Source organism: Chiloscyllium plagiosum, unplaced genomic scaffold (assembly GCF_037043375.1).
Source record: "Chiloscyllium plagiosum isolate Xiang-an unplaced genomic scaffold, Cpla_swu_hap1 HiC_scaffold_4, whole genome shotgun sequence".
Lineage (NCBI taxonomy): Eukaryota > Metazoa > Chordata > Chondrichthyes > Orectolobiformes > Hemiscylliidae > Chiloscyllium > Chiloscyllium plagiosum.
The window spans coordinates 124,059,237-124,073,386 of NW_028270142.1; the positions used below are offsets into that span (position 1 = coordinate 124,059,237).

A 14,150-nucleotide genomic window follows, 5' to 3' on the forward strand; every position below is an offset into this window, starting at 1 on the left:
CATCCCCATGGGTACTGAACTTGGCTATCAGCCTCAGCTCGGCCACTTTTCGGTGTTGCCTGTCCCGAAGTCCGCCCTGGAGGATGGTCACTCGAAGGTCTGAGGTCGAATGCTCCGGACCGCTGAAGTGTTCCCCAACTGGGAGGGAACACTCCTATCTAGTGATTGTTGTGCGGTGTGCATTCATCCGTTGCCGTACCTCTGTTTCGTCTCGCCAATGTACCATGCCTCAGGGCATCCTTGCCTGCAGAGTATGAGATAGAAAATGTTGGCTGAGTTGCATGAGTACCTCCCATGTACATGGTGAGAGGTGTCCCCACACGTAATGGTGGTATCCATGTCGACATTCTGACAAGTCTTGCAGTGTCTACCGTGACAAGGTTGTATGGTATTGTCCTGAAAGCTAAGCAGTTTTCTCCGAACAATGATCTGTTTGAGGTTTGATGGCTGTTTAAAGGCGAGAAGTGGAGGTGTGGGGAAGGTCTTGGTGAGGTGCTCATCCTCATTGATTATGTGTTGCAGGCTGCGAAGAACATGGTGTAATTTTTCGGCTCTAAGGAGAATAGTCCATGTTGAGTTTGATGGTGGGATTAAACCTGTTGATATCACTGTGTAGTTTTTTCAGTGACTCCTCTCCATGGTCTAGAGGAAGAAAATGTCATCAATGTACCTGCTGTATAATGTTGGTTAGAGGTCCTGTGTAGAGAAGTCTTGTTCGAACCTGTGCACGAAAATGTTGGCATATTGGGGTGTAAATTTGGTCCCCATGGCTGTTCCATGTGTCTGGATGAAGAACTGTTTGTCGAAGGTGAAGACGTTGTGATCAAGAATAAAGCAGATGAGTTGTAGGACGGTGCTTGGAGATTGGCAGTTGTTGGTGTTGAGTAATGAGGCTGTTGCTGTGATGCCATCATTGTGGGGGATGCTGGTGTAGAGTGCTGAAATGTCCATTGTGACGAGGAATGTTCCCGGTTCGACTGGTCCGTGGGTGCTGAGTTTCTGTAAGAAATCTGTAGTGTGGCAACAGAAGCTGGGGGTCTCCTGTACAATGGGTTTCAAAATACCGTTGACATAGTCAGAGAGGTTCTCACACAGAGCACCATTGCCTGATACAATGGAACGTCCTGGTGTATTGGCTTTGTGTATCTTCGGAAGGCAGCAGAAGTCACCGACGCAAGTAATTGGGATGAGTATGCATAGGGAACTCTGAAGGACTGGGTCAAACATGCCGATCAACGTGTTTACCTCACGGGTGTGTAGTTTGGTTGGATCAGCTGATAGTTGCCTGTAGTGTTCCTGGTTGTTCAGTTGTCGGAACACTTCCTTGCAGTAATCTGTTCCATTCTGAATGACGATGGCTCCTTCTTTATCTGCTGGTTTGACGACAATGTTGTGATTGGTTTTGAGAGCATGGATGGCGTTGCGTTGTGATCGGGTGATGTTCTGCTCTACCTTGTGGGTATGGCTGATGAATCTTGCATTTATATATTTCCTGACGGTTTGAGCATTCATGTCAAGCTCAGGGCAGCGGCCCACCGGTGGGAGGAGTGTTCCCTCCCAGGCAGAGAACATTTCAGCGGTCTGGGGTATTCGACCTTGGACCTTCGGGTGACCATTCTCCAAGGTGGACTTCGGGACAGGCAACAACAAAAAGTGGCCGAGCAGAGGCTGATAGCTAAGTTCGGTACCCATGGGGATGGCCTCGACTGTGACGTTGGATTCATGTCACACTACAGGTGACCCCATTGCACTATAAACACACACACACAGACCCTCTCTCATACACTTACACACACCCTCTCCCACCTCCACCCCTCCACACACACCCATACCCACATACACATATAAGTTTGTGGGGTGAATTTATACTAGCAGAATTACATTTTACTTTGCTCAAAAACTGCATGAATCCATGTAAGATTCTGAAAATCTGTTTTTTTAGACTACAATCAATCAGACCATTGTGGCACAGACAGCCTCACAGAGAGTTAACACCTTCAATATCTTATCTGGGCCGGCATGACACCAGTTGTTAAAGTGCACTTGAGAATGTAACTTTTAAAAAATGTTTTGCGATTTGCATATGATTTACATGGTCACTCTAAAATATGAGAGACTTAACAACAATTCAGGTCTTTTTCAATATATAATTTCAGTTACATCACACTGGAAACTTTTGCTATAAATTCGGTGACTTACAATCTTATTCTCCACAACCACCTGATGAAGGAGCAGTGCTCCGAAAGCTAGTGCTTCCAAATAAATCTGTTGGACTATAAGCTGGTGCTGTATGATTTTTAACTTTATGCCAAACAATGGCCCTCATTTTTTATTCTTGAAAATCAAATGTATAACTGGAGATGTCAATTAGAACCTTGCGGAAATTTTAAATCTAAATTAGAATTGATCAGAGAGCTGCTCCCTCTATGAAAGTGACTGGAATTATTCTAGAGTTAAACATTTTCAACAGTTCTGACTTACTTAGCTGGAAAATAACCCTGAAAATCTAAGACACAAAACCCTCGGTCTAACTCCTGGATAAATCCACAATTAACATATCAATCACTCACACTGACCCCTTGACTAACCTCTAGATTGAATATCACCTCAGGTGTACAGCCATACTCAGCTACTTATTCATCCACTTTCCACTTCATGAATTTGCTTATCTATCACATTACCCACTTGTCACCCAAGAATCTTATCCAGCTGCTGCTCCACTGAGCTGCCATGCTAACCACATAGAATCTCATCCATGTAACCTTCCACAATGTCAACCTCATCCGTCACAGCACCCTCTCACCCAATCACTAACATCTAAATGTACCTGGAAACTTACCATACGGAATTCCATTCTGCAGAAGAGGGTGTTTCCTATCTCTCCTCTACTTTTGTACCCTTAGAAGGAAGTCTCCCAAGGAAAGCTGTTTGCTACATTTCCAGTAATGTGAAGCAGTGCCAAGTCAAGTAATTTCTGGTAAAAATGCAGAGCAGGTCCAAGTCAAAGGGAATTTTGAGCCAAATGGTAACCTAAGGGTGATTGCCACTCTTTGGAAAATCCAGTCCGTTGGACAGCATAAGCATTTGAAGTGACGGTCTCGACATAATTGCTAGAAAGTTGCAGTGGCAGTATATACTGCACTGGCAGTATCAAAAATGTCCATTACTTTTCAGAGAGCTGTTTGTGGCCATCAGATTCCATACATTGCCATTCTTAATAAAAATCAATTTGGTGTAACTTTGGAACAGAAAATTGTAAAGAAAAACTGGTAAATTCACATTCCTGATGCATTGGGTTTTAGATTATCTCACCCCTTCATTTTTTTCTTGGATCGCTACAATAAACACACTGTGTATAGTTTACTCTTTTATTAGAAAGGAGACATTCATTTTGTGCTCTGAAAACTGTACATAAAACTGACTAACACAGATCTAGGAAACCAGAACCAGTTTAACCAACCATAAAAGTAGAATCTCCGAGGGTCAACGATTATTAAACACATGGCATAACATTAGCTTAACTCTGTCATTGTACATAACACTGTTAAATTCTGTTAACTTAACAGGAAATTAAACACAGTAGAAAGATATTTAAGCTAAAAGTCAATAGGTGTAATAATTACATATTATACAGCAGGGCAGCCATGGCCTTGTGCTTTCAATTTATATATCTAAAATCTTGACAGGTACATCACAGTTTTTTTTTTAAGTATGTTCATTGTATTTACTGTTTGAAATTTCATTTTTAATATAATACACAATATGACAAGAAAATGCCATTAAATTTTGATGCAAAAAATGCTTGCATATCAAGCAATCAACACTAAACTGAAGTTACTTGTTTTTTTTAATATATTTATATATATATTTATATATATATATTTGCCCATTACTGTCTTTGATAAGAGTTTCTGGACTACGGTTACTGTGTTCGCTAACGTGTTTTCTCACCGTAGTGAGACAACACGACGCTGACTGCATCACAAGGTTTAAAACAATATCTCTCTGAGAACAAGATTTCTGTACTGTAATAAGGTTTCAAAAGAAACCAATCTGTTTTAAAGTTTAAAAAAAAAAGTCACTCCTCAGGTCAGACTTCAGTCTGAAGATCAATGATGTCCTGTCCACCAAGTGGTATTGTGGCTCCCGTTTTTTCCCATTCCACCGTTCTCATTTCTAAGGGAGACTGATGGGTGGGATCCAGTTCCTTTTTAATCCATGCGGGTGGAGATTGTACCTTTCTGATTCCTTCCCAAGGCCGCTTGATTGGAGTCTGCTTCTCTTGCTGTTGGGAAAATGGTCATCTTATTAATTACGGTTAAAATCCAAGGAAACCCAAGTGCAGAGTTCCAATCAAACTGTTTCATGTTCATTGTAATCATGTTACACCAATGCATACTGAGACAATATAAAACATTCTGAAACACACTGTAGACCAATCTGCATCTGAAGGAGAGAGATTATACTTTGAGCTGAGAAGCTGTGTTAGAATAAATGCTGTTTTTCCATTAGTTGCGTTTCCAATGCATGGAATCTGTGCAAGCGGAATCAGTTTCTGAAAATACGCACAAGACGTAATATAATCAATTGCAAAGAGACATTGTGGTGGTCTACTCAAGTTAATTTTGTGAAATGATTACCTGATCCAGAAAGGTATGAAAGTGAAATTCATTGAAGATACACTAAACTTATAGTTTGTTTTATTTTCCACTGATGAAGAGTAAAATGGTTCCTGTGTTGCTGTGACTTAGCAAATAGCCTTCATTTGAGAGTTGGAGCCAGGTCAGTTTTGTAGAAGAAATTCATTCAGATGTAAGGTTAATGGATCTAAGAGCTTCAGGTGAATTGTATTTATGAGCATAACTCACTTATATCGAAACTTTCAAAATCTTTTAGGAATTTTGGCCTTTTGGATCTAGAATATGTTTGTCTCTGAATGTAAATGTGTGAGAAATTCCAAGCCTGCATATTTTGTAACTTCGAGCAAAGTCTCTCTAGGAATTGAAATTAAGGTTCCGTATACTGGGACACTGAGCAAGTCTTACGCAAAAGCAAAGTACTGAGGATGCTGCAAATAAGGACAAAGAAAAAAAGCTAGTGAATCTGAGGAACAGAGTTAACCTTTCAGCTCGATGACCTAATGAGATATTCTGATGAGAGGTAATCGAGCCTTCACGTTAAAAGCTAAGGAAGGTTTATTCATTTTGCAACCTCAGTTTCAAGATCACCCAACCTCTGGCCTGCCCTGTACCCCATACTATAGCAATAAGCTGAAATAATAGCTCAATTCAGAAACCACAAAACATCTTTTGATTTTGTACAGTTTGTTATTCAGAGAAGCTGCCACTGGATCTTCTGAAATTAGATCAAGAAAAGCTGATGGGACATTGAAAGAAAAATACAGGTAATCATAAATTTTATATAAAATTTCCCCTTTTACATACACCTTAGCAAGCTAAGGGAGAAACTGTATCCTGTATTTAATTCAGGTTATAACCTTCAATATTCATTATCTAATACCATCCATGAAAAGCAATTGGTCAGTGAAAAATAAAGCAAGTTGTAAGATTAGTATATTTTCAATAAATTTCACTGTAATACCTTTCTGGATCAGGTAACCAGTTCATGAAATTTTGTCAGTAAACTAAACTGGGTTGACTATAACAATATTTCTGTGCAATTGACAAAAATGGAAAAGATCACAGAAGTTAAGCTGTTACGGGAACAAGTGTAGACCACAGAGACCCATAAGCAAGCATCAGTGAAGTTTAGCTGTCTGTCATGATCTCTGGCAGATGAATCTTTCCATACAAGCTGTTCCCTCTGCACATAGTCTTCGACACACAGTGTTTAGCGCTGTGAAGTCATTTGAGTTCCAGGATTCCCATTGAGAAACCTCTGCAGTTACCATGCCATTCCGTTGTGCAATGTGCCAAAAGCGACCTGCATACAGTGAACTGTTAGGAATTCAGTTAGAAAACACCGTACTTACACTGAGATTGGTTTTATCACTTCCTGCTGATGAAACACTCCATCGTTTCACTGCCTAGTAATAAAGAAAACAATTCTAAAAACTAAAAGTGCAGTGCAGTATTGAAAGGCAATAGTACTGAATCAACAATAAGCACCTAAACTAAAACAAAATCTGAGTAGCAATACCAATAGCTACCTGCCAAACTGTGTTGGGGCAGGGGTGAGGATGGGGGATGGGGATAAATAGGGAGGGGTGCCAGACATGGAGAAGGGTCAACAAAGACAATAATTTGCAAAAATATCTACTATAGCTCTTCAAACTCCACATTTTGGATTTGATCTGATCTTTGCACTGGTGTTCTTGCATGTTGTTTATGAAGATTAACAAGGCTCAAGCGACCAGTGTCACTGGGTGTTCCTCCTGAGCTTGGGCAGTAAGTTAGAAATTCTCAGTGGTGATGTCCTTCCACATTTACTGATTAGAATATAATGAAAAACTTTTCAGTGTAACATATTAAGATGGTACATGAATTGTTGATGGAAATATAAAATTATATATTAATTGCAATACTGTATATGCTTTTCACTATTAGTCTTCTTTTCTCTATCATGCTAGGAATACAAAGCAGAAAATGTTAACAATGTGTTTCAAAACTACATTGCTTTACCAGGTCAATTTTGAATTGCTCTTATAAACAGAGAATTTTCTTTTACCACTGTGCGACAAAACAAAGATTGTCAGCTATACTACACTGATGACAAAATGATTGGTTGAAGTAATTCAGAGCACAATGATAATGCTCATTTGATGAATGGAGAATGTGATATAATTCACTGCCATAATCTGATGCAGCAAATGTCTGCTAGCAGCCTGAGCTAAAATTCAAATTCGCCCAGAATTGAAAAGGTCTGGCAAAATCAAACTTGATCAAGATATTGTCAATGAAACCTACATACTTCTAATTTTTAGGGTCATAGAGTCATAAAGATGTCCAGCATGAAAACAGATCCTTCAGTCAGATTTGTCCACGCCAACCAGATATCCTAAATTAATCTAGTCTCATTTGCCAGCATTTGGCCCATATCTCTCTAAACTCTTTCTATTCATATACCTATCCAGATGCCTTCTAAATGTTGTAATTGTACCAGCTTCCACCACTTCCTGTAGCAGCTCATTCCATACACACACCCATTTGCATGAAACAGCTGTGCCTCCTGTGCCTTTTAAATCTTTTCCCTCTCACGTTAAACAAAACTCTTGATCTCCCAAAACAGAATCCCATACAAAAATGGTTCTATCATACAACTGCACCTACACGAATTTCAATATGGATAAAACTGATTCTCTTTTTGGTTGTACAGACTTAAAGAATTCTGGCTGTATTACAAACTAAAGATTTGTGCTGAGATGACCAGGAACAAAACAGAAAACCTTAGGAAGCATGTAAAGTTAAGAAGTGACAGAATGCACCCTAAGTTTGGATTTCAGCTCAGAGTCGCTGGCTCAATTGGCTGAATAGCCTCCTTCTAGCCTTTACTTGTCTAAAATTCCATGAAAAGGCATTGGCAGTTAGGAATAAAGATTTCAAACTGTGGTCAGACTTAGGATAATGCAATAGCAAGGTTAGATTGTTTGGAGACAGATAGGAAGATAAAGAGAGAAAAGTACATAAAGAGATATTAGTATCATTCTTGAACATGTAAAGAAAAAGTGTTAATTATTTGTTCATTTGTACAGGCAGTTATCAATGAAACAAATAAAATGGAGTAGAGAGATGCTGCAAATATATATGCTGACAGTTCTTGTTGTATTGTACTGTTCTACACATCTAAGGTCCTAAATTTTCAAACACTGTTAATTTAAACACAACAATGCAGCAAATGGCCCAGTGAAGACAATTCAATAACCTTAACTCAGTGATTTGCATGCTTCAAACAGAAATCCTGTTGTATTATTTTAATGAACCTTGACTGCATATTAATTTTCCGTGTAGACTGAGAACTACACTCAACGGTTGTAACTGTCCTCTCCCTGAAGACAATGAAGCTTAGGTCAAGAAGGTCGATAAACAATGCATTCAAACTGCCACCAATGAAGTTCCTTAATTGGTCTATTAACGGTCACTTAATGGCTTCAATTTGACACCTCCCCAATTATTTGCCATCCAAGCAGATGGGAAGTGGTTGGGTTCTCAACTGAGAATCCAGGGCAACAGGGGCGAGGAAGTCATTGAGGAGAATCAGAAGACGTATCGTCCTTGTGGATAAGGGCGTTGGTATCAGGAAGAAGTTAAAGAGGGAAAGGATGTGAAGGTCAAGTTTAACGGTGAGCCGTAAATTTCTATTAATCTGTCAGAATCCCTTGACCTAACCATCACCACCTTCTCAAGAGCACTTAGAGATGGACAACAAATCCTGATCTGGTGAGAGAGGCTTAGCATTAAAGAAAAATGAAAATTCAATATAATTGCTTGCCACATACTAGCTCAGACATTCTCATCGAAAGGAAAGTTAGATGACATCAGTGAGGATGGGGTAAATCATGAGGAAAGTTTGCGACAAAAGCGCAAAGTTCACATTTGGTACCTGGAAATATATACAGATTATATTTACATGTTCACTGCTCTGTTAACAATCTGGGCCAATGTTAGAGAAATACATTTTCTTCACTGGAGCAGTTTTCTGATGTATTGCACATGTCCAGTAGCAGTGATTATAATTGGAGAAGCAACTGATAAAACAATGCTAGCTTTGTAGTCCAAACTGTGACTGTGACACCATTTACACTTGAATAACACCCCACATGAAAAGACCTGAAAGCTGCTAGATGAGACGGGAATAGTCATAGAGAAGTTTCATAGAAGTGGATGGGGACACCATCCATCCGCACATGATTGCTGAAGTAAACAAAACACTGACAAAATGTTGACACTTGAACCCCATCCAGCAAGGATTAGGGGATTAGGATGTGGAAATTCTCAAAGAGTTTCTTTCAATTCCAAGTCTGCAGTGCTGCACTTAAAATTGGATTGGTATTTGTTGGGCCCAGTCGGATCACATTAAGCCATGAAGTTTGAGAATTAAGCTTCATGTTAGGCCGTGAGCACTTAATCTATAGGAATAGCACTGTACAAGTGGAAGTGTTGTCTTTCACATGGATACAGGAACTCTGCCACAAGAAATTCTGGAACACGAGAGGCATGAGTGCATGGAGCTTCTTTCGTATTCTTGTCTTTATTCTTCAACAGATACCAAGAAGAAAAAAAATGGTTAATTTACCTCATTTGCTGTTGAACAGACTTTGATCAATCTAAATTTCTGCAGCATTTACTGACTAGACTACAGTGATGGCCAGTCAATAATAATTCAGTGGCTGTGAAGAGCTTTTTAATGTGCAATACAAATGCAGGTTTGTTTTTATTAGACACTGGCACTTCAGATGACAGAAAATGTGGGACTTGCAGATGGGAATAGTTTTCAAGAAAACCTTAACTCTTCTCTTTAGACTTAGAGGTGCTTTCCAGATAGATACTCAAGCAATATATTAACTCTGTAAATGAAATTTTGTTTTTATTATTCAATAAGTTTACATCTGATGAGGTGATTAGAATTATAGGATGGTTGCAGTGTCGAAATAGGAGCAAGCGAGGACTGCAGATGCTGGAAATCGGAGCCGAGAGTGGGGTGCTGGAAAAGCACAGCAGGTCAGGCAGCATCCGAGGAGCAGGAGAATCCATCTTTCAGGCAAGAGCCCTTCATCAGGAATCAGCAACAGCCGGCTGCCCTTGTGCCAACTCTCTGTGAGAGCAACTCAGCAAATTCCAAACTCATACCCTTTCCTTGTAATCCTGTAATTATTTTATTTGCTTAATGCTTATCAATTCCTCTTTGAAAGTTATGATCGAATCTTCTTTGACTGCACTGTCAGGCAGAGCATTTCAGACCCAAACTAGTTGCTGCACAAGTTATTCCTCAGGTCATCATTAATTCTTTTTGCCAATCACCTGAAAGTAGTGCCCACTGGTTCTTGACTCTTCGGCCAATGCGAACAGTTTCTTCCAATCTACTCTACTTAGATGTTTCATAATTTTGAACACCTATATCAAAACTTCTGATGATGAAGAGATGAGGAGGAATTTCCTCTCTGTTGTGAAGGTTGAGAGTCTTTGGAACTCTTTGCCACAGAGAGTTGTGGGGGCAAAGTCCTTACGTATGTTTAAGGGTGAGATAGATAGATTCCTGATACGTAGGAGAATCAAGGGTTACAAGGGGAAAATGCAGGAAAGTAGATGTCAGGAATGCTGAATCAACCATAATCCTTTTGAAGGCCTGAGAGGTGAATAGAGGAACTGTTCCTTCAATAGGATTATGGTTGATCCAACATTCCTGACATCTACTTTCCTGCATTTGCTGATGTCTTATGGTCTCCTCTCCATCTTTTTTTCTCAAGGGAAAACAACTCCAGCTTCTCCAAACTATCATTGTAACTGAAGTCCCTCAATGTTGGAACAATTCTTGTCAATCTTTTCCTCAACTTTCACAACATACCCGAAGGGTGGTGCTCAGAATTAGACACAATACTCCAAATGAAGCTGAGCCAGCATTTAATGAAGGCTCATTGTGGATTTGTTTTTTTTTTGTATTTCTATTTATGGAGTCCTGTGAGCCTTTTAACTATTGTTTCAACATGCCTCCAAACTTCAATCATGTGTGAACAAAATTGGTTTGCACTGCTGCCTCACAGCGCCAGGGACTTGGGTTCCACTCCAGCCTCAGGCGACTGTCTGTGTGGGGTTTGCACATCCTCCCAGTGTCTGCATGGGTTCCTCTGGGTGTCCTCTGGATGTTCTGGTTTCCTCGCATAGTCCAAAGATGTGCAGTTTCTAAGAATTGGCCATTCTAAATTACCCCATGGTGTCCAGGGATATGCAGGCTAGATGCGTTAGCTATGGGAAATGCACAGTTGTATGGAAAGGGTAGGTCTGGATTGGATGCTCTTCGGATGGTCAGCGTGGATTTTATGGGATGAATACCCTGCTTCCACACTGCAGGGATTCTAGAATTCTTAGAGATTCCCAGGTACGATATATGGTACTTCCAAAAAGATGTGGAGATTTTACAGAGGGTACTGAAACACTTTACCAAGATGTTGTCTGGTTTTGAGGGTATAAACTATAATGAGAGATTGGACAAACTTGGTTTGTTTTCACTTGAGTGCTGAAGGATGAGGGCGGCGTGAAGGAAGTTTACACAATTATGACGGGCATGGATAGAATGGGCAGTTGGAGACTTTTTACCAGAGTAGAAATGCCAATGACTAAAAGACAAAGTTAAAGTAAAAAGGGATAAGTTTAAAGGATATGTGAGAGTTAAGTGTCTGGAATGTGCTGTGATGGAGGAGGTGGTGGAGGTGGATACAATATCAATGTATAAGAGGCATCTTGATAGATGAACAGGTGGTGGAGAATAGAGGGATACTGACTGGGTGTACAGGCAACAGGCGTCATGTGTCAGCACGTTCTTGGTGTTGAAGGGCCTGTTGCTGTGTGAACTGCTCTTTGATCTTTCTCTCTGTTCTTGCACCCCTTTAGAATTACACTCCGCAGATCACTGCTCCTCATTCTCCAATCATGCTTCTTTGTGATAAATGTCAACTGTGATTCATTTGGCCAATCCAGCAGCACATATCCTTTAGAAGTTATCACTATTTCACACATTATTCACAATACTTCAAAGTTTTGCATTGTCTGCAGATTTAAATTGTACCCTGTACACCCTACATATTAATATCACTGTAAAATGACAGTTTCCAGCCAACTTCTCTTTTACATGTAAAACATTAAATATCTGAGCTTTTCTTACAAACTGCCATTGAAAATATATATTAGAACAGAAATGCTGTCTTTCACTTCTTCAACTGTTGAACACCAGAAAGTATTCAGCTTTAGTATTACTACTCTTGGTGTAAAGACTGCAATGATACAAAAAGAAATGGCAAGTAACAAAACACATTAAACAGATACTTACAATCTTCGATTCTCAAAGGCCAGATATGTTTCATTCTACTTTTCAGAAATGTTTAAACTTAATTGTCCAAAGGGAGTCGTTGAAATGTCTCGATCAGGATTCATAAAATTTCCAGTTAGATTTAAGATGCTGGAATGGTGGACTAGATCGCTGGTTCAGAGGAGGGGTCAGAGGAGTGGGCTGGAGGTGAAGAGTGTTACACAGTGACATTTGTTTTTTCTTTTTAAATTAGAGGTTGCCAAGATGGAAACAACAATTGCAATATTCAGTTAAAAGGAGAGAAATGGTAGGTGCAGGTAAATGCGTCCTCAAGTTGCCGAGTATAGAACATTGGGGCGCAATTTAAAAATAAAATGGACTGAGATACCGTGATTGTTTTCTGATTAACAGGGTGCAGAATCTTTTGAATTCTTTACCACATAGGGCTATGGAAACTTTGATCATGTTTAAAGTAGAGATTGATAGATTTCAGATTCCCAATGACATAAAGGGGATGTGTGGGTAATGGCATTTAGGTATTCAAACTTTATTATATTAAATAATAGAGCAGGCCTGAAATGCTAAATGGCCTAGCCCTGTTTTTATATTCACAACAATAAACATTTTATTAATTTGGCATGGGGTACAATGTAATGGCCCCTCACACGTCACAGTGCACTTCTGTAAGAGGGAGCCAGTGTAGGTCCATGAGGTCATGCAGCGATGAAGTTGGGGGCTAGGGTGTGGAATTTGGATCAGGGATTGACAACAACAACTTCAGTCTTGACAATATTTAATAAGAGGAGATTTCTGTTCATCCATTACTAATGTCAGATAAGCAGTTTAATAATTCAATAGCAGAGGAGCTGAGAGAGCTGTTGGTGAGGTCGAGCTGTGTGTCATCAGTGAGTATATGAAAACTGAAACTATCCCTTTGGATAATGTTGCGAAGGGGCAGTTTGTACATAAGAAATAGGAGGATTATCATCTTATTGACGAGGACATCTGTGCGTCCACACTTAAAAACTTCTCACCAACTTAGAAATTCTCTGCACAGCTGTGCTTTATACAAAAGTGAATAACCTCACATTTTCCCATAATATTCCAATTACTACGTTTTTGCCTCCAAAAGAGTAAAACAAAATGACCAGATAGTTCCGTTTATTGAGGAATAAATGATTCATTCATATTCTGAACATCTCTGATCTTCTTCAAATATTACAATGCAAACTTTTACATCCAATTGATCAATAGCTTATAGATGTCATCGCTAAAACTGCTGGACCACTTATGTAGAGCAGTGAAATATTGCGCAAAAACTAGCAAAAAATCCTGGGGGTGTGAAACAAGGAGGGCATGGTATAGAAGGCAAAATGTCAACTTCTTGAAGGCAGGAGGCAAAGTTGGGAAGTAAATCGGCAGTGGATCATGGTTTCTGTGTCAGGTTGCAGCAGCCTATTTTATCAGAACAGTACGCACTCTCTTGGTCACTAAATCAAAATGTACCTCAACAAAGTCAGCATCAAACAAGACACATGTTCCTCCAATTCATGATTGTTTAAAAGATAGTGTGGTCTTCCTGCAGAGATTAGAAGCTGCTTTTCTTGCAAGGGTGAATTTAGCTGGACTCAAGCAGATGAGGCTGAGCTTTCATTAAGCTTATGAGGGTAGTTGTTCAAGGAGGTAAGTCAGTTTGTAGCAACCCTAAGGAGAGTCTTGGGGGTAGAAAGGATGAATCTAGGTGACAGGGAGATAGTCAATCTCTGACAAGAGCTGCAACGTGCCTGATTGAGGGGGGAATCAATCATGATTGAAGGCAGATCAAAGGTGATGCTGGGAGAGTTGAGAGTACCGAGAGCAATGGCATTAGATGGACGATTGAGGATGGCAGATAATAGGTTGACTGGGACATGTTAGGGCTGGGCCTTCGCTGGTGGGAAAACAGCCCATCAAGTATGATGATGGGTAGTTGGAACATCACTGAAGGTCGGGTTTGCATGATGGCAGACAGTAATAGAGGGAAGGTGACTAAGGGACAGGATAGGGTGATGGGTGGCTGTTAGCCTGGGTGTGTAATAGCAGTGACAGCTTGAAATCTTCTTGTCTTACGGTCAGAAGGATGCTGCTGGCTTGAACAGGAAAGGTGCCTTCCTGAGTGCTCTTTCTTTATG

The 14,150-nt window shown here is 40.0% G+C and overlaps 1 protein-coding gene across 14 annotated transcripts in view; it reads right to left on the reverse strand.

The window, feature by feature from the left end:
- Positions 1-3,354: 3,354 nt before the first annotated feature.
- adgrb1a (adhesion G protein-coupled receptor B1a) overlaps positions 3,355-14,150 on the reverse strand; it is a 568,355-nt gene continuing 557,559 nt past the window's right edge. For 11 of the 14 annotated variants that reach the window (XM_043687845.2, XM_043687842.2, XM_087986622.1 and 8 more), the window contains 2 exons: positions 5,993-6,046; positions 3,355-4,285 (listed from right to left, as the gene is read on the reverse strand). In XM_043687845.2, the coding sequence (XP_043543780.1) occupies positions 4,091-4,285; positions 5,993-6,046 (249 nt within the window). In that variant the 3' untranslated portion in view covers positions 3,355-4,090. The remainder of the gene's footprint in view (positions 4,286-5,992; positions 6,047-14,150) is intronic. The other 3 variants (XM_043687847.2, XM_043687850.2, XM_043687844.2) reach the window with 1 other exon arrangement.